Consider the following 21,207-nt stretch of genomic DNA (forward strand, 5'->3'; position numbering starts at 1 on the left):
ACCGACTTGAAACCTTCCCTAACATTTCTTTTGGAGGAGCAAGAGTTAAATTTGAAACATACAAAGTGTTCAAGTGCTTCAAGTCAGTGGTCTATGCTGGCTGATGAACAACATGTAAACACTTGCATCTGTTTACTCTCACTTCATATTTGCATATTTTTTCTCATAATACCTCTATTTTTACTTAAAAATTAAAAAAAAGGAAAATAAAGATTGCAGTGAAGGCTTATTATGGCTCGGAGAAGAGCCAGCTTCACTTCAGAGTTTGAATCCAGGCAGCAACAAACTCAGGGAACAAGGTCCATCTAACCGGTTTGGTGTCAAAACAACTGTGAATACCAAATCAGTCTGGAAAGCACAGCACAGTCAAAGAAAACAGTGGAAGTACTGAGACCTAACTTCAGCACTGCTGCGCACAGGAGTTGCTAAGAGGAGCTGCTATGCTCAGAAGCCAAAAAAGCAGAGAAAATCACAATGGAAATGGAGCACAGGAACCCAGGCAGGCACAGGCGAGTAACAGACCTGGGAGGAGCGCTGTGGCACACAGTAACGGGGGAGAATAGCAACAGCAAGCAGCTAGTCAGAGCTAGCCTAAAACAGGCTTGGCATTGTGGAAGAATGGTACAAATTTCAGCAGTTGCCCTGCTTGGAAGCAAACCTAGAGTTAACAACGGCTATATCCCTTAACCCAGATAATGATTTTTCCTCACAGCCTATTGCATGTGCCATTACAATCCCCATAAGCTACAGCAAGTTCTTATGGATAACGTGAAGCCCAATCTATCAAATTCAATTTTAATGTGTCTTGCCACGTATAATCAACAACTTTTGACTAATATTACAAGATACTGTCCTTGACGTCTTGGGTGAAGGAAAAATACAGGAAGTAGCAGGTGAAATATCCACTTGCATCCACTAGCAAATGGAAATTATTTTTTATTTCTGATGAAGTTATTAATGGCAAAAAGTTGCTCACCATTTTGATGGAGGGGGGGAAGGCCAAAAGAAAAGTCTAAAACCAAGAAGCAATCAGAGCTACTGCTGTAAGACTGGAACGAGCTTTAAGAATAGTCAAACGCTCCTGAAATAGCAGTGCTGTCTAGGAACGTTAAGGAAAAGACAAAAGAATAAAGGAGGTGGGATATCAATAACATCTAAAGGAAAAAACTGAAGTGTTCTAGGTAGACTGTATAGATATAAGAAACCACATTAACATGTTTAATGAGATCATCCAGACTGCAAATATTGTATCAACAATGTTACACATAAATTGTTTGCAAAATATCTTGCTTGTTCTGCTTTCAGAAGAACGGCCTGTTTGGCAAAAATTATGTCCTTTTTTCTCCCGATTAAATCAAGTAGTTCAGAAAAAAAAAAAAAAGAAAAAACCTCCTCTACAAATCTTACAAGTTTTGTACACAAATCTTATACAGATTTAAACACCTGTGCCCAAAAAAAGTTCTTCTATGTCAGTGAAAAAACATATATGTGCACTCAGTAAAATGAAGTATCTCCTTCACAAGTACTCCCCTTTCACAACTGCTCAGTGGCTGTGAAGCAGTGACGCATGAAGACTAGAGCACAATTATTCTCTCTCACATTCAAGAAGTAGGAGGGGCATACAACATTAGAAGATAGCAGGTCTGGAGAACACAAACAGAAATACGTTATTTCCCTCAGTATTTAATTAAATTGTAGGTCCCATTACTACAGGATGTTGTGAAGGATAAATGGGTTCTAAAAGAGATTACAGGAACTCACAGAGAACAAACAGGTCTGTCACAGAATATTAAGCGCAACTGTTAGATACATCTGGGTCATGAATTACCTAAGTAGCTGCCTGCTGAAAGCTGGTGTGATGTGCTTGAGAAATATATATACACATGACCTGCCTGCTAGACCCTTCGTAGCTACTCCTTGCTCCATCTGGAGACACAACACGAGACTTGACAGACCTTTGTTCTGATCCAACAGTAAAGTTCTTTATTCACTGTTCCTGCTTCTACTAAGGCTGATCTGCAAGCACTGACTTACTCATCTTTCAATATTCTAATGTCTTGGTTCCAAAAAAAAAAAGATTCTTTAAAATCTTCTAAATTAGTTTCAGTAACGCCTATACGCTCAGAGGTTTATCATATATTACACTGAAGTTTGCGGGACTTGGACTGCTTCAGATCCATTCAGGAAATTGGGAGTAATGGGTTCTTCAGAAGCGCATAACCAGAAGCTCATAATTCTATGGTACAAAGGATTTTCTTAAATCTCAGTAGTAAACTTCATAAAAAACCCTCAGGTGTACATCATTCCCATGGACTACACGTTCTCAGTCCTAACTGGCGAGAATGCCACAGTCGTAAACTTCCATAATATTTCTCTCTTCTCTTCAAGCTTTAACATGAGTCCAAGTCACGGATAAAGAACAGCCAGAACAACACAGAAAAACTGTAAAAGCTGACTTCCCATCACCTCTGCAGTCCTTTGATAACTTTTCTTGCAAATTTGAGCAGCCAGGAGGATGCTGATCTCATGATACACGTGGAACTGTCGCTTGTTTTAAGCGGTATTCCATACTCTACACTACATGTACATGTTTGCAGATAATTTGTTCCAGGAGACATGACTAAGAAGAGCTCCATAATGTGATGGCATTAAAAAAAACCACCAAAAAAATATCACATATACAGAACAAAGTCACACTGTTATTTCAGTCTTCTGCCAAAGGCAATGAACTCCTATTTTAACTTTTCTCATCAAAATTGCACAGATTTGTATTAGTTACTCTGTGTTTGTAGCCGTAGCATGTGAAATACAGCAAAGGCCTTGTTCAGGAGATTCTTCTGCTGTGAGACAGTAATCTCAAACAGCAAAGTTTTTTTAAGATAATCCCATTCATGAAGTCCCAAACTCTGCCCAAACATTATTTGAAAACTAAATATCAATTCATAAAAATAACATCTGATTCAATTAATTTCCCCACAACTCAAACCTTTTGATCTAGTAATCTTTATCTCGTTAAAAAAAGAATCCTAATGCCTCCAAAATTAAGAGCAAGAAACCTGGTTATAAGAGAGGGTGGGTTTTTTTGGATTAGTTTTGTTTTTTTTCAAGGTACATTATTTGTAGCGCAGCTAGAAATCTTAGCTTTCAGAAATCGGTGTCTGAGGCAGAATAGTGAACACAGCTTTCCAAAGTGAGAAGAAAACTACTTTCACAAACTTTATAGGAAAAGCACTCTACTTGCAGAAGAAAGCAATTTTTTTATATTCATTTGCCTTCAGCTAATGTAAATAAACTGTTAATAATTCAGACTTTTTATTTTTGCATGAACAATAATTGTTTATTAAGCACAATATAGGTTTTGGTCTCCTGCACAGACATTACATTCCCACTTGTTTGGTTGGTTTTTTTGGTTTTTTTTGCAAGTCATTTCTTCATTCTGATTTACATTTTTGGCCATGAAAGCATAAGGTAATTAGCTATATTACCTATAGCTGCCCAACTGTTTGTTAACTGACCGCACAAACTAATACAACATGAATATTTAAACTGCATGTATTAATTTTTTGTTCCGACTAATGTGAGTAAAAATACTCAGTTATGCACATTCTAAATGTAAAGTATTCTAAAATACTTTCCCATACAGAGATGTATAAAATATAGTATAATATACAGATGTATAAAATCAGAAGTCACAGTATAATTCTTGGAATCCACTATTTTTGGTAATAAATTGTACTATCATTCTGAGGGGAATTTTATGCAGACAAAACCCTGGAGTATTTTACAGCAAAGCACTTTTCATATATGTTAACACACACAGACTCTGATTGAAGAGAGTCTGCAAATGAATCCAAGTTTCCTCAAGTTGTGTTGACAATCTGGATACTTCTTCCAGTAGGTTTGGCTCTGATGAGAGAACCTTAAGATGTAACTGAAAATGAAAACAAGCAGTTAGTGAAACAAATACAGATAATAAAAAAAAATAAATTAAGAGATGAGTTTCCTCATTCAATTCCAATACTTTGCTTTCAGGAATGTCCCAAGTAAGAGAAGGACTCTTTTCCTTCAATTAATTGCCTCTGTTTAATGCTGCCTCCCTTTTCTAGTCTTTTACAAGCCATTTTACTCCCACATATGTATTAGATGGAATAAGGCAGCAAAATGTCTTAAATATGTTATTGCTTTACAAGATCTCCTGCTGCTGCTGAATCTATCCTTATCACACACTTCTCTAGAGGGTAATTTTCTCCTCTTTGCAACCTGCATCACAAATTCCTCTTTAGGCTAGTACGGCTAAATAGATGCCTTGAGGTCAATCAGGATTATTGTTTTAATTATCCATGTTGCATAAAGCAAGAAGAATGATGGTGGCACACTTTATACTGATACAGGGAGATGATGTCTCTCTCTGTAATAAACAGCAACCTTGGTAAAGATAAAGAAAAGAAACCTCTCAATCTTGTAGAAAAGCAATACATTATTACCACTTAATGGATGGAATACTTATTTTCCTGGCTACAACTTCACTCTAGGAGTCTTGCTAACCTCGGAGCTGTTTTAGTTGGAACCTACAACAAAAGATACTGGTGTTCATGTGTCACAAGCTAAGTTTATATTATTCTACTGTAGTTCACATCAGGGGTACATTTCTGAGTCAAATTTCCTAGCTGTTCCTAACCTACCCTGCAAGACCTAAATTTCTTTTGTATGAAACTAAACATAAAGACAAATTCTAATATTGCAGCTATTAATCATATCCAATCCATGAGACCAGACTAATAATAAATAGACTGGATCAAAAGCCACTGGTGAATGAATATCAGGACCTCAAGCCTAAATGTTTTACTCTACAGATCTACTCCTATTCGTCTGCACTGCTTGTTCCTGTGGAAGCTGCCTCATGCGTTCCATTTAACCTCAACGAAAGGAAAAGAGCAAGTCATATTTCTCCAGCATTACACTCTAACTTTAAAACAAATCCCTTCAATATTGCTGTTAAGAAATATTTAGTTAAATAGATAGTATTACGTGTCTGAATGTTTATAACAACTTTTTCCTAGTAAACTCTAATTAATTGCTTTCTCAGAGTTTCACAAATCAGAGTATCTTGACAAGGTAAGCACTTGTACATCAAAAGGTTTTCAATCTTCTGCAGAACCACTTTCTCTCTGAGAGTAACTGCTACTATATTTTATCACAACAACTTTCTAACCTCCACACACCTGGGAATCATTTCATTAGCTCTGTGATGCTTAGCAGGTAACAGAAGAAAGGCAGCCCACTGACATGGGAAGTAAAAGTCAGTCAGCCTTGCAATGTCTAGTGATAAGTCCAACAAAATGCTCATTTTACTTCCCCAAACATTGTGCACTGAATTATTTTCTTACTTAAGACATAGCGTATCTCATCTTAGCAATTAACAACCATTAAGAAGTTAGGCACATTACAAAAAATACCAACAATTCTAAGTAGCAAATAGTAGAATAAAACCTGTCTGGCACGGTCCTCATCACTATCTGGTTTTTGCAAGTTTCTCTCGACTGTGACCAGATGAGTTGTCAAATTATCCAGTGCATTCAGTTAGTAATTTTAAAACCATCCCCAAGAAAAAAATCACTTAAGATAATTCTTTTGAGCAGACAATTTACATTCTTTTACTGGACAACGATCATAGACAACCATCATTTTAAACAGGACTAACATAAAATTTTATAAGAAAATTGTTACCTTTAAAAATAGCGCAAGGTATGCCTGAGCAAGTTCAAAGTTGTACTTCTTGTTCAGCATCATCCCAATCATTCTCAAAAAGCTTAGCATCACCTCCATTGAGCCACCACTTTCAGGGGCCAAACCCCTTAGTTCTATCTCAATATGAGATGGTCCCAAGGTTTTCAGTAAGTTAAGTGGAGATGTATCTGTGTTAAAGCATTGAGGGATACATTATCAGGAACATTTGAAGAAAACAATCTTACAAATCCTTCCAAAATTATTTTGGTATATTCCGAAATTCTTGGGCAGTGACTGTATGTTTCAAGTTTCTACTGTTCCCTTACTTTTTTGTTTTACACAAAATGCCATCCTGCCTTTAATTTACCCTCCCATCACATACTACAGAGAAGTACATCTCTAAAAAGACAGTTGCATTTTATTTCTAAGTTCACCTTGAAAAATACAAGTAACAACTTTGTATTTGTATAACTTTGTTTTCCCATTTCTGTCTTTAAGCTGAACAAAATTTCTTATTAACGGCATTAACGTTGTCATTTTACACCTCTTGGCAAAAAGAACATATATACTTGGGACTTCAAGCTGTTACTGCAAATATATCCTAGAAGAGACAAGGTATTGGTTTTACTAGAAATCTTTACAGTGTTTACTCTTATCGAAATTATGCTAAATTGAGGATCGTCTGGTGCACCTAAGGTAATTATTACTTTAAAGTCAATTCTTCCTGCTTTTCCTGGGACATGGTGCGTGGTAGAGTGGGGGAAATCTTTTCCCTGATGGAAACGCTTGCCATTTACAAACTCTTTCCTCCTCTTCATGAATGTTCTTCCTCAAGATTTTTACAATCCTACCTGATCTTTAAGAATTCCATTTGCTTTAAAAATGCAGAAATAAAAATATGTATGGTTGCAAACACAGCTGTTGGTAAAAATATTTTTAAAAAGTCTTCCAATTAATATTTATTTTGCTAAGAAGAGCAACTTCTTAAAGTCTGATATCATGGTAACTAATGGTATCAGGCTTTGGCTATTATTCCTTAGGTGGTATAAATCTGTTTCCATCTGTATTTGATTCCTGTGAAAATCATTAGCTAGTTTTAAATATAATTGTGATACTAACAGTACTAAACAGATGCATTAAATCATTTTTACGCCGTGACATTAAAAAGCCAAGCTTGGAACATACTATGAAGTTGGCATCCATACGATATGGAAAAGATGCCCAGCTCAATCTATGTTCCACAGTCCTAATCTGAGATACCAATCCCTGTCTCCATGCCAATGGCAAAAAAGCCATCCCAGGATGGCTTCTAGTATACTACTCTATTTGCAAAGCCTAGTCACCTTTAGAAGAGATGCCTGCAAACTAGCAAGCACAGAGCTGTGTTACACATCAGAGGCTTCCCAAGTCAGGATCAACAGGCTCCCTGGACTGGGATCACAGCACACAGTGTGGAGCACACCTGCCTTACAGCAGAGGTGGCCTGAGGAAGGCCCACTATTGCCCACTACTGCAATGCATCACAGAGTGTACTTGCTCCCTGGTATGCCCAACCTCTAGGTGCTTCATTAGGTTTTTAAATATTCACCTGATGTTTCACTCTTCTCTGAGCACCTCTGAAGCAGCTTAATAGAATACTATCAATCGAAATACTAAAAACACAGCATAAAAACACACCTTGTTTGTGATGAAAAATAAGGTTCTGCACACAATGTGTTTGAAGTGCAGTTGACTACGCTGGTCATCTCAAAAGCGTTTAAGAAGGGGTAGAAAAATTCCCAGCAGAACTGCCTTGTGGTCAAGCTACCAGTGACTGTCTGTTTACACTTCCAAGCCAGCTATATTGGCAATCATTTACAAAAATCTAAATTTCAATGATTCTGTAGCAGCACAAGTTAAACAGGGAAAACAGCAGGTACATTCCACAGGCAATTTAAGTGACTGAATTTCAAAGTGAAATTAATGTTAAAAGAAATCCAACAGCTTATTTTCATATAAATTATTTCTTTTCAAGCTTTAAATTGTAAAGCTATCAACAAAAGCTCTAAGTTTGCTGAATGTTTTGTGAAGTAGCCCTTGAAAATAGAACTTGTTATGCAAATTACGTTTTTCATGTTTCCATGAATCACTCGAGTATTCCTTACCAGACCATTCCCTTCCTTTCTTACCCTACAAATAACACATAGCACCTTTTCTGGGTGAGATCATCACAATCTCCAAGAAAGTCTAACCATCTTATGAATGTTACCTTCTTTCTCTATATGGCTTTTAGCCTGAACTAGGCTCCATGCTGCAGGCAAGCTGGAATGCCAATGGATCTTTGATCTAGATTGGCTATCTACGTATTAGTCAGCTTTATAGCTGACTATATAAATATATCTATATGTGTGTATCTATCTATCTCTATCTAACTAGAAAGGCTCTTTGCCTTTGCTACTGTAATACACATATTTTTTTCCTCAGACATTACAATTCTGGCATTAGAAATCCAACCCATATCAAAACGGTATTAGCACCTACATTTGTAGTGAAATGTCTTGTCAACTTACATTCATTAGTGCTCAGGGCTTCTTCAAGACGAATGTAGAAATCTGATTTCTGTGCCAGAACTCCAAGGTTTACTACCTTTGACTAGACCACAAAAATATAAGAGAGTGTGCATGAATACACAAACATATTTTTACATCTCAATTAGATTCTTTTCCTATTGACAGAATAAAAGACTTTAAGAAAAAAACATTAATGCAAATGTGTTAAAACGGGTACTTTAAAGTCTTTAGCAAGATTTCACTCAGCACTAAAAAGCACTCACGATTTTCTTGTAAAATACACTAGATAAAAACTATTGTATTGATTCTTGGGTTTACCTGTGTATCATTTTCTTCCTCTGGAGCAACGTATCTGGGTATAAGTCCAGGAACCGTTGGGATGAAGAAAGGGGCTGATTTGGGAACTTTTGGTGGCTCTCTTGGTTTATTTTTTTTCTGTTAATTAGATGATGATTATTTTAATTCAAATATAGTAACAACATGTGGGGATTTTCTTTGTCAAGAGTTTTTTTTTTAAAATACTATGAAAACTGTAAGGACTAACTGAAAACTAAATATATAGGTAAAATGTTTTACCACTGAATATGAAGCTACTATTTAGAAGAAAAAACAGCCGCTCTCCCAAATCCCAGAAATTGTGAAAAGCACCATATAGTCTTCTACTGCAAAATCTTGAAAAATACCTGAAAAGTGGGATCAAGTTTTGTGATTTAAGTAAATGCAGCTCATAGAACAAGGGCAAATATATCTGGCTATATACTACTATGTTTTGCACATTCTGTCTTGTTCCAGTTATGGGAATGCCCAACAGTGATTTGGAGACACAACCTAGGAACAGCTTTACAGGCACTTCTCAGCTGCGTTGACATGGAAATATCTGCCCTCAGGCAGCTATTTTGCATGTTGCAGAAACAGTAATGTCAAAAGTTACGAAACGCTTCCTCCTTCTCAAGATTTCTCGAACATCCAAGTTAACACAACTGTCTGCTTTACACTACAGGAGAAATAGCCCTTATTTTGCCTTCTTAAAAACTACAATCCAAATACTACAATAGATAAGCAATGGTGTGCCTAATATCATTACCTTGATAACATCAAGACTGAGGAGATTTTTCCACCTTGATTCTGGTAATGAGGAAAGGGTCACTAGCTGCTCTCCCAGCTGCTCAGGTGAGACATATTCTATCATTTCATCACAGGTTTCTTCATCTCCTGACACATCCACATCTTTCGAGAACAGATATCTTATGAACATACATACTTCACATTTATTTTTTTAAAAATCAAAACATGATAATTTCTTTTGCAATTTTTGAAAAAAAACCATGCATAACAGCTAGCATAACATATAGCTCAAAAGCTACAGAAACAATTTTTATTAACCCTATTAAATATTAAAATGGCAAACAATTATAGCTAAAACATAGAATTGGATAAATAAAATTTTAAAGACTAACAAGATTTATCCACTTTGGCTGAAATGATATAAATGCAATTTATAGAAGTCCTAAAGGAAGAACAATGGATTACTTTTAAACTGTTAACTGCTGTAAAATATATACACAGCAATTTTAGTTCCAAGTTACAAATCTGTAAAATCCTTGCATTTAAATACGTACAATGTTCACAATCTGTTCATAGGTATGACTGATGTGGCACATGAAGATGAAGAAAATCTCAACATTAAAGCACAACATCACACAACAAAAGATATGCAGTTTGTCATTAGGTCTCTAGACTTCCTATCTGGTCTTGACCAAACACCTTGACTTTCCCTTTCTTTTTGCAAAACATTACATGGCTGAAGACATGAATATGATAGAAGTCAAAAGAAACAAAAAAATGTAAAACCATTTAAAACTCTGAGCATCTAAACAGGAACTTTACATTTGCTGAAGACAGAAAGCGTATTAAAGTGTTCAGCCAAAATCAGTTTATAGGATTAAAACATTCAAAGTTTTGGGATGAAATCCTGTCTCCCTAACTTAAGTATCTAAAATAAGTATGTGCTTAATAAAGCAGTCATCATTAAGCACGTTCCTCACTCTTCTATACGGTCAATAGCTATGTGTGTTTCTCCTCCAGATGGAGATCAAAATGCAGGCACTGCTAAACTTGGGCAGACAAGATCTCCATCTAGAGGCTCAACCATTTCTATTAAATGTATCAAAAACGCAATTTAGGCCTTTCTTTCACTGGCAATCTAGCACAGGTACGTAGCAGGTCAACTGAACCCAATTCTGTTGCAAACAAGACAATATACAGCAGAGAAACTACCATGGCATACAAGCAGACAAAAAAAGTTGGAGGGAAGTGGAACAAAGAACAATTCTCTTCCCACCACCAAACAGTAATGTTAATTTCAAACTGGCCTCCCAGATGTCACAACAGAAGGCATTTACGCAAGTCTGGGATTAAAGAAAGCCAGCAAATAGCACAGATGTTTTTATTACCTACAAAATCTCCTTGAAGATGTGGAGATCACCACAACGTAATTCTTTATGTCTGAACATAGAAACATGACTAGATTTTAGTAAATAATATTAGCATATGAGTAACTATGCCAAAAATGGTTGAAGCAATAGAACAGTTCAGAGAAAGACTGCCAAGACACAATGAGTTTTCACTGAGGAAGCAAACCATCTTCTACTTAAAATATAATACCAAACTGAACATAAAATACTCTTTCATCTGAAGATTACCTTGCACAGGGCAGGTGCTAGGGAGTGTCACCACAGAAGGTTCATAATCTGCCGGAAGGGGCCGTAAAGAGACAAGTGAATATAGAGAACGGTTTGACCTGAAAAATAAGACAGGCATTTTAAAACCAATTGTCAGGAGAATGGGAACAAGTATTTTAGACATAATTTTTACTGCAATCTAATACTACTGCATTACAGCAGTTCACCAGATTCTATTCAAGATTAGTTTTCCTCATCTACCAGATAAACAAGAAACAAAATGCAGCAATATACATAACCTGGAAGTCTGAAACATAAAAGTTATGCTGAAGTACCATTGCCAAGAGCATTTAATACATATGGCACTACCTGGTACGATTACTTTAATCATTGCCATTTACTATATTTACTCGAAATTGCAAAATTGCCTACCTAAAAAGTTTGCTTTGTACTTAATATGTACAATACGTTATGCAAACATAAATGATTCACCCTGCTTTCACAGAATTTCAGAGTAGTACTCAGCAAGTTTTCCTGAGGTCTGGAATACACACACAAGCCATTCTGGCAAATTATTTTTTCCTGTCAATATGAAATAAGGCTAGGTAAAAAACTTTGTCATTACTTACAATGAAGCACTTTTACTTAAGCATAGAAAAGTCTAACAATTGAACACCCCTCAGCCAAAACTACAGGCTACAAATGTAACCTGAAAGATCAATCTATCTATCAAAACGGAAAAAAACCCCACCAAATCACTTAAAAGGTGTGTTACTTCAGTACTGGACCTTAGCAGTCATTTGTTTTAAAGCTGTATCGGTAGGAAATTGAACCAAAACAGATTTTACATCTGTGCTGATCTATCATTAATAAGCAGAAATAATTGCACCTTCTAAATTCTACTCAGAAGTCTTAGACAATATTGTATACCAGAACAAGAAGAAAAGCTCTTCAGGAGTAACACTACACAAGCACTGACACTTCAAAAGGGGTAAAACAAAAATAGTAGAGTCAAAGAAAAACTCCAGGAATGACACAGAGAGAATTCTTTAACATAGAAACATTTAGAAAAAAAGAGTTCATTTAATTATCAGAATAATTTTTTAACTGTGAGAGATTTCAAAGTTTATGAATCACAGCAATACAGAATATTTGCCTTAATTAGAACCAGAGAACACAAAACCCTGGAGATGATATTTTGCAGAACAACTCTCTATTTGCAATAAAAGTGATTAAAAGAATTCTTCCCCATCTGAAATTCTGTGTAGAAACAGATGTAACACATACTCACCACAAATAAATTCCAAGATCATCCACATGTGTTGAAGCTAGAAAATCTCCTGTAGGAGACATAGTAAGGCTCACAGCTGCAGAGTCTACCAAAAAACAATCTATGAGGCTAAGTAGAGAAAAAACAACAGAGAAATTCTCAGGAAGATCAACTTGTTTATCTGTGCATATCTGAACAGCAGCACAAATACGACTGAAACCAAGCACAACCCTGGAAGCATGTATACAAACTATCGTATTAGAAGTATTCAAATACGACATATAAACTTAGCAAATGACAAATAAACTTAAAAAATGACACTATGCAACAAACCACTCACCTCTATAAAATTCTCTAAAATCGACTAAAGCTGGTACATTCATCCTAGACATCCACATTCTGTGGAAAATATGATGAAACACCTATCCGCAATTCAACTCCTTATGCCTAACACTAACCATTTTAGTGGCCATGTATTTTGTACTTTCAATCAGCTCCATGGTGCTCTGACCTCATCTTTTAGTTCTCTGCCATAATTGTCAATTCCCTTTCTAAGAATACTTCATATACACCTGGTTAATACTAGGACCTAATGTTCCTGAAGTAAAGAACTGAAAAAATTAAAATATTCAGTAGTATGTGACTATTTTAGTAATAAGCCACTTTTGAGTTCTGGATGATGCCACAAGTCCTGTATGATGCACACCCTTGTAGACATGCACTCAAGCCCACATCATAGCACTAACTTGTCACTTGTTGAGGTACAAATTTCAGTTATTTCAAATTGCAAGAAACAGTTAAGTTTGACAACTAGTTAAGAGAAACAAAAAATGGAGACCTTAAATAATTTGTTATTGTTTACAGACCAAAATCAAAAGCAAAGTGAGAAGTGATGAGAGCAGCTACTTCTACCACTCTGTTCTGTTCAGTACACATAGAAAAAAACACTGATGTAACAAAGCAGTCCAAAAAGTAAAATCTTGTGGCCAATGTATTTTCTTAGGTACCGAGTACTCCTGTGATTATCTGACAAACCACATTAAAAATAAAAGCTGTTTTTTCCCCTGAATGGAATGGTTTTTTCCTTCTGCATGCTGTTAGATGCATGTTACAAGTCATCAGGTAAGAGCCACATCATTCATCACTCTCAACATAAAACATACAAACACTAAATCCACAAATGCCAGAACACGTATCAGTTACACTGATTTTTGCACACAGAGCACAATGGCTAGAAAACTTAAATACAGGTTCTAGTTTCAAATCCGTCCTTTTACCAGAGTCTTTATCAGTAACTGAGAAACACTGCTCAAGGAAACAACCATAAGGAACAACTGCAAAACAAACTTTAAATTTTTCTAGTTATGGAATTTAAATCATGATTAAAAATACAGACTTGGGGGAGGAGAGGAAATCAATCCACTATAGGACAATGAGAGACATGCCTGTAGTTTTTACACAAAATGTATAGTAATTGCTAAATTAATCCTGCCTGGGGGCTGAAAGCATTCATCTTTACACTTTTCATCCAGCTGCAGAAGTGAGACAATGGAAAAGTATAAAATTGCTGAGCTCACAACACCAAGAAGTTTCTTTCACCATTGTGTCTCAAGTATCCTGTCCAAACTATAAACAGTCAGCTTGTGCCCTTGATTCCTTCGTTTGTCTAAAGCTGCACTGCAGAAAGAAAAACTTGCATAATGCCAAGGTTTCTGCTTGTAACTCTCTCTACATAAATTGGTAATTTTTTTCCCAATTCTCAAAAAGCCCCACATAAAAAACCATATGCTAGGAATACTTGCATTATATAAGGACAGTTAAGCAGCATTCCCGTTTATAAACAAATGTTCTCTAAGTAAATGGTATGACATCTATTAAAGTCAGTTGGTATTTTTTGTAACATAGTACTCAGTCATCTAAAAAACATGTTTTCCATCCTTCTCTAAGGACAATATCAAAGCTGAGTCTTTAGAATACACAGTTTATAATTCAGTTCTTCGATTTATGAGCAAATATACCACAGCAAAAGTAAAACAAGTATCTGGCTTTTTATTAAAAGCTGTTCTTCCTTTTCAATACAATCCTTTGCATATGGTTATGGAAAAACCTTTCCTTTAAGTTCTAGAAGAACTTAGCCTCATTACTTTCAAAAACAGGGTTTGTCATGTACCTGCCTAGATTTGAGCTTGACTGGAATTTCTTGCAGTTACTTAGAGAGAAGAGACAAAATATTTACTTATGTGTTACATGCAGACAAGAACTATTGTTAGATTACTTTTAAAGAACAGTATGAATGGATTCTTACTACAAAGTGTTATGTTACTAAGGAAATGAAAGATACAAGTAACATTTCTGAAGTGTTATAATTAATGCCGTAAGTTTTTGTAGGCATATCATTTGGGAAGGGAAAGAGGGTTAGAAAGATGTAGTCCAAACAGAGTGTTAATTTCCCTCCCCTTTATACTGGAAAGATGACAGTTACTGTTCATCCTGTCCCCTTTTAGACTAGTGTCATTCATCATGTAAGAATAGGTCAATTATTTGTTGAGATTCAACACACTTTTCATAGTAAATTGAAAACTTTTACTGTATACAAAATTATTTACCAAACCACATCAACAAAAGTAATCAATTGAAATGCAACCATTCAGTGCCAGGTATAACCAGAGCCGCACAGTGCACAGGACTACTTTAAATTACTAAAAATCTATCTGATGTGCTGCTAAAAGAATGCACTGGCAGAACTCCAAGTTACTTTTTCACATCTTTTTCTGGGCTCCTGAACCTCTTGCATGTACTTCTCCAAATTTCATTCTGGGAAAAGACTACTCACAGTGGATCATAAAAGCGTATTTTTGGCAGTTGCAAGGATGCCTAAGTGAAAAATATAACTGAAGTAAAGCCTTATTGTGCTGCTAAAATTAATGTAAGCGAGAACAGGTTTCTACTTAAAAAACCAACTGGAGTAGTGCATCCAACTCTGGGGCAACCAGCACAAGATAGGCATGAAGTTTGAGCAGGTCCAGGAAAATAATCAGAGGGCTGGAACATGTTTCCTGTGAGGACAGGCTGAAAGAGTTGGGACTGTACACCCTGGAGAACAGAAGGCTCCAGGGAAACTTCCTTGTGGCCTTTCAATACTTAAAGGGGACTTATAAGAAAGACTGAGAGAGACTTTTTAACAGGGCCTATAGTGACAGGAATCATAGAATGTGTTGGGTTGGAAGGGACCTCTACAGGTCATCTAGTCCAAGCCCCCTCCATCAAGCAGGGACATCTTCAACTCGATCAGGTTGCTCAGAGCCTCGTCAAGCCTGGCCTTGAATGTCTCCAGGGATGAGGCCTCCACTGCCTCTCTGGGCAACCCAGGAAAAGGGGCAACAATTTTGAACTGAGAGGAGGTAGGTTTAGACTGGATACAAGGAAGAAATTTTTTACTATAAGGACGGTGAGACACTGGAACAGGCTGCCAAGAGAAGCTGTGGACAGCGCCTCACTGGAAGGTCAGGTTGGACTGGGCTTTGAGCAACCCGATCTAGTGAAAAACGTTCCTGTCCATGGCAGGGGGGTTGGACTAGACCTTTGAAGGTCACTTCTAAATCAAACCATTCTATGAATACTTCAGCATATCATAAAGCAATTCACCTTAAGCAATCTCTTTTTGTTTAGGTTAGAGTGCTACTTCCAGACAACAAACTCACACTCATTCACACCACATGAGAACTCCAGGATTCACCATTAGATCTTCAGGGCATCGTTATTTTGTATACACAGAAAAAGGCACACATTGCTAGCATCACATTCAACTGAAATACTGCGTACTTGTTTGTTATACCATGTACAACTTTGAATACCACATAGTACAGGTTGGTGACAGATACTCAAGCTAGAAGGCTTTTTGCCACTTAACAGACAGAAAGGGGATTATAATAAATTTCTTGCTGCTGTATAGTTTTTAAATTACTCACCATCCAGAGGGAAGGTCCCAAGTCTTAATGGTACAGTCCATCGATGAAGTTATTAGCCAACGGCCATCAGGACTGAAAGTCTAAAATAAAATAATCAATCCAATGGCACAACTGACAAGTCAGTCCGTACAGGAGGTCCCCTTTTACACATTTCAAGAATAGATTGCTCCCTAACATCAGGACGAAGTGGTCTGGCCACAAAACAAAAATTGACCTTATTGAAAGCGATAAAAGGACAAAAACGGAAGCTATTTCAGAACATGTTTAAATACATGATGCACGACACATCTCATTGTTAGTAAAAGCACTTTGATCCTCACTTTTATGTTAATGATGAAAACCACTGAGCATAAAATTGAAGAAACTGAACAAATACTTCTTTACTAGCACTTAGAATTAAATCAGAAGCTAAAAAGTATTTCAGTGAACACTACAAAGCACTATTACACAAAATGTAAAACAAGGAATTATCAGTCCATTGCATGATCTCAGAACTGCTTATACCTTTTATCTCCCTGTAGCATCTTTTCAGTATATACAGTTAAGAGCATTGCACAATTTCGCCCCTCAACATGCTTTTGGTTATTCTTAATGCTTTATTTTGTTAAACCCAAAATTAGATTGTTGCAAATTTATATATAGTAAAATCCCAAAGCACATCAAAAATACATGGCCATTCAAACACTATACATTTAAGTTGAAAACTATCATTGTGAAAACTGCTGCAGAGCTGAACTACAACTTTACTATTCGTAGCTGAATGTAATACTCAGTGACTTAGTAGACACAGAGAAATACACCGTCTTTAAAATTAATTAGGTATTTGTACACACCATCTGTTACAGAAAATGAGTTAACAATTACCATGTCATTAATCCGTCCATGGTGTCCTGGGAACGTCCTGACAATCTTCCTGGTTTCTATATCCAGAACACTAATACTGAAGTCATCAAAGGCAATTCCCAGAATACCACTGCCAAAAATCATTAGCACATATGATAGTGAATATTTGGAGATAAGAAATAAAAACAACACCCTAACATTGCTCCAAAAATCTTTTATCCTGACATAATCTCAGAAAAACAGTTACATTCCTTCAGTCTAATAAAATAGCTCGTGGTCACTTTGTTTTGTCAACTAGTAGTCAGTTGTATTTCAATGCATCAAAAATTTAAACTTCATTACAATATTTGGTTGCCACCCTACTCTTACGTACTTGCAGCAAAAGAAAATCCACATGAAATAGCTTCAGTTTCTTACCTGTCCCTGTGAAGCAGAATTCCACTCGGCGAAGAAGAAAGCTCAGTGCAGTAAACGAGATCTTTAGTTTTGAATTTCCAAAATTTAATTAATCCTTCACTACCAGCTGTGATTATCAGCTGATTTAATCCATCCACTGCTACCCCCCTAATGGTCCCCTCATGTGCTGCAAATAAAAGGAAAAGAAAGTTGTATTTCAGAATTTGAACATAGCATAGAAATCAGCAGAATGCCACACACTATTCTGTGTGTCTTCACCTAACTGCACTAAATGAGCAGTAAGCATGTGACAAACAATTCTAAAGCCACCTGGCAAGGCAGCTTGAATATTATAAGTTTCTTTACTAGTACAGAGCCAAACTGCTTTCAAGTAAGCACCTAGAATACAATACGAAAGCTGTGAGTAATTCCAGGTGAATATTAGCTTTTATTTCTGCTTTAAAATCTGGGGGGCTTTTTTTTGAATGTGAAATTTGAGTGACTTTTTGAATCACTTATGGAATACCTCCAGGAGGCCCAACTACTCCACACAAAATTTACAGCCTCAGTTTTGGCACAAAGACTGGGAGTTTTCCTAGGATGCTTTACACTGCAGTGTAAAGATGATAAGGCATAGCTCCTCTGGTTTTGGATCAATTTTATATCAATTTTATTTCTTACTATATGCCTAGGGCTACTGACCAGTAACCAAACTCATATAATTCATCCCAGTATCAAGCAATGATGTCATTAGGAGACCACTTCACATTTACTATGCTAGATGGCTTTTAGGAACCCATTAAGGTTTAGAGGTTCATCAAGACTCTTTCCTTATTTCTATAACAACAAAAAGAAAAATAAATCGGATCACAAGGTCCTTATTATAAATTGCAGATTTACAAAGCAACAGCAAACATACATGAGGATACATGACATGAAATATATATGTACGCAACCATTGAAAGAAGTCTGAACATTGACACTTACATTAAGACTTAAGTTTGCAGCTGGGTTATTGAAAATAATAGCATACGCAAAGAACTGGACTTGCTTAGGATTTCAATTTCCCATGCATGTAAAGTATTCTTTCAGTTTTAAGCAGAGAGCACAAAACAGATGGCCAAATTTATCTCAGAGATAAAACCCTATAACATAAAGCTAAGTACTGGAAATGTGATTATCTCAGAAAGAGCTGAGGCCAGAGGATCTCATTTTAGTGCTAACCATTTTGGTAACTGACAATTTTGTGTTAATTAAAACCAAACATATGCTAACATCGGAGCTGTTAAAACTAGCAGGGATCCTGTCCTTCAGAGTATGTTTCAAATTACTTCTGATTACAATACAAGATGGGACAATATAGGGTAATTAGAGAAACTGAAGACATTCCCAAATTCAACTCAGAAGCTATGTTAAATGACAGAACACCAGTTTGTCACTGTTCTGTTAAGAGTCAGTATTTTAAAAGTGTAGCAATTCTTACCTCTTTCTTTGCCGTAACACCCTCTGTGAATACCAGACTGCATGTTATACACATCTACCTGTCCAGTTGACAGCCCAACTACAGCAAAGTTCCCACATGAGGTGATGTCAACTGCCTTTCAAGGGGAAAAAAACCACAAATATCTATGAAAACAATTTTTAAGTGTATATCTAATTAGCAAAGTTGTTAGAAGATATATAACGTATCAGGAATACAAAATACCAGTGTGTTTTTATTAAACTTCTTCAAGGAAAACTGCACAGAACAAACAACAGTTTACACCTGAAAAAAGTAGAGGAAGGAGCTCTTAAAATAAGCAAGTAATCAACAAATAACAAATATGGCACTGCATGCTTATGAAGCATAATGAAATACTGACTTGGTGATATCCATCAGATTTCATATCTAATAATATCAACACTGTAACCTAAATGACTAACTTATATAATCAAGACATCCACAAGTTTAATCCCTAACAAAAGTCCAAGCATGCCAACTGCACGCCTCTTTCAATGCCCGTATTGGCAACAGCACCCTAAAACAGGGTAAGTTCACACAGACTTTAAATAGTAGAGAAAACAAAGATCTAGATGCATTGGGAAAGATTAAATCCAAAGAATGTAGTACTTAAAGCCACCTTTACAACTGAACTGATCTCATCTACCACTTTACTAAGCATAAGGTCAGAAAAACGATGTATCACAAGATACAGTAGTAGTATTAATGCCTAGCACATGAAGTATGCCATGGTAGCTACTTGTCTTGCAAGCTCATAAGCCTCAGGAAACATTTCTACCTCTTTCATCGAGCGTTAGACTTTCACTGTGTCCAGATCAAGTGGTAAAGCATTTTAGAGGGAATATCCTGGCTGCAATTTGGAAATGCATTTTTCTGTATTGCCAAAAGGAAGTATCTTCCACAATTTGCATTCACACAGCAAGTTTATCATCACAAGCATATAGTCAACTCTAGATCATTATGACAGATTAAAGGAAACACCAACTACCTATGTGAATCAGAAAATAAAATCTGTGCTTAACCTGGATGTTTAAGGAAAAAATGCATAGGCAGCATTTTTCTTAAGACCATATACATTACAGAACAGCTACGTGGACACACTGAGCTGGCAGAAAGCACTTTGCAAAGCATCTAAAACACGTCTAGATAGTGCTTTTGCATTCTAAACATTGCTTCTGTACAAACAGAAATCCAAATAGCATATACTGTAAGGGTAAAGAAACATTATCTTAAATAAACTTACTGTTGCATATATATCAATAGGCTTATGTTTGCCAAATTCTTCTGGCCTCAGTTTATGAGCTCCCATGGAAGTTTTCTGATAGTTCCAGGTTGTACAGGTTATATACCCTTGATGGCAGGCAACAATACCATCCCAGTCACTCTGATGTGCTATTTCTGCAATGTAACACATAATCCTTTTAGAAACATCATTGTAAAATCAAATAAGCTCTTCTGATTTCATAAGAAAGAGTACTTTGAAATACCTTTAGGCAGAACAGTTCATATTTAGTGTTCTTGTTGGACACTCAAAAACCTACCATTCAGAAAAAACACCTGGCAAACCGTTGTGCATTTGATAGCGTAACTGAAATGCCACCAAAACCACAAGCACTTTTTTGGTATGTTATATACATATATGTGTATATATACATATATGTGTGTGTGTGTGTCTTTGTATATTTGAGTATATGCAGTTTGAAAAGCATATTTAAACTTAAATGGTTTAAGGGGACAGGATCTTTTCAATGGTGCCCGGGGACAGGACAAGAGGTAATGGGCACAAACTTGAGCACAGGAAGTTCCACCTAAACATGAGGAGGAACTTCTTTACTTTGAGGGCGGCAGAGCACTGGAACAGGCTGCCCAGAGGTGGTGGTCTCTCCATCTCTGGAGACATTCAAAACCTGCCTGGAAGCGTTCCTCGTGTAACCTGCTCTAGGTGACCCTGCTCTGGCAGGGGGGTTGGACTAGATGATCTCCAGAGGTCCCTTCCAACCCTATGATTCTATGATACTGCTCAATCTGTACACATTTCCAGCTGAGTCTCTTAACTGTTTCTTCAGCTGCTGAAGCAGCAGCAGCCACTAGTTTAACAACTTAAAGCAGGGTTTAAGAGCTAAGTCCGCTTCACATAGCAAAAGACTTTTCTGCATTTGCAGGAAAATCGTTCCTCAAAAGCTCAGTATCCAAACTTTGCAGGAAAAATATGATATGCAGGGATGTAAATAATGAGCAAGTCTACTTTTTTCCCCCTGGAATTTACACATCA

The 21,207-nt window shown here is 36.5% G+C and overlaps 1 protein-coding gene across 2 annotated transcripts in view; it reads right to left on the reverse strand.

The window, feature by feature from the left end:
- Positions 1-3,389: 3,389 nt before the first annotated feature.
- Positions 3,390-21,207, reverse strand: part of WDR36 (WD repeat domain 36) — a 33,408-nt gene continuing 15,590 nt past the window's right edge. For both annotated transcript variants that reach the window (XM_063320363.1, XM_063320362.1), the window contains exons 12-23: positions 20,179-20,333; positions 18,918-19,032; positions 17,456-17,621; positions 17,060-17,168; positions 16,196-16,275; positions 12,249-12,356; positions 10,979-11,076; positions 9,361-9,503; positions 8,595-8,711; positions 8,277-8,358; positions 5,728-5,915; positions 3,390-3,931 (exon numbers count right to left, since the gene is read on the reverse strand). In XM_063320363.1, coding sequence (XP_063176433.1) covers positions 3,782-3,931; positions 5,728-5,915; positions 8,277-8,358; positions 8,595-8,711; positions 9,361-9,503; positions 10,979-11,076; positions 12,249-12,356; positions 16,196-16,275; positions 17,060-17,168; positions 17,456-17,621; positions 18,918-19,032; positions 20,179-20,333 — 1,511 coding nt within the window. In that variant the 3' untranslated portion in view covers positions 3,390-3,781. The remainder of the gene's footprint in view (positions 3,932-5,727; positions 5,916-8,276; positions 8,359-8,594; positions 8,712-9,360; positions 9,504-10,978; positions 11,077-12,248; positions 12,357-16,195; positions 16,276-17,059; positions 17,169-17,455; positions 17,622-18,917; positions 19,033-20,178; positions 20,334-21,207) is intronic.

The sequence above is a fragment of the Chroicocephalus ridibundus genome, chromosome Z, assembly GCF_963924245.1.
Source record: "Chroicocephalus ridibundus chromosome Z, bChrRid1.1, whole genome shotgun sequence".
Classification (NCBI taxonomy): Eukaryota; Metazoa; Chordata; class Aves; order Charadriiformes; family Laridae; genus Chroicocephalus; species Chroicocephalus ridibundus.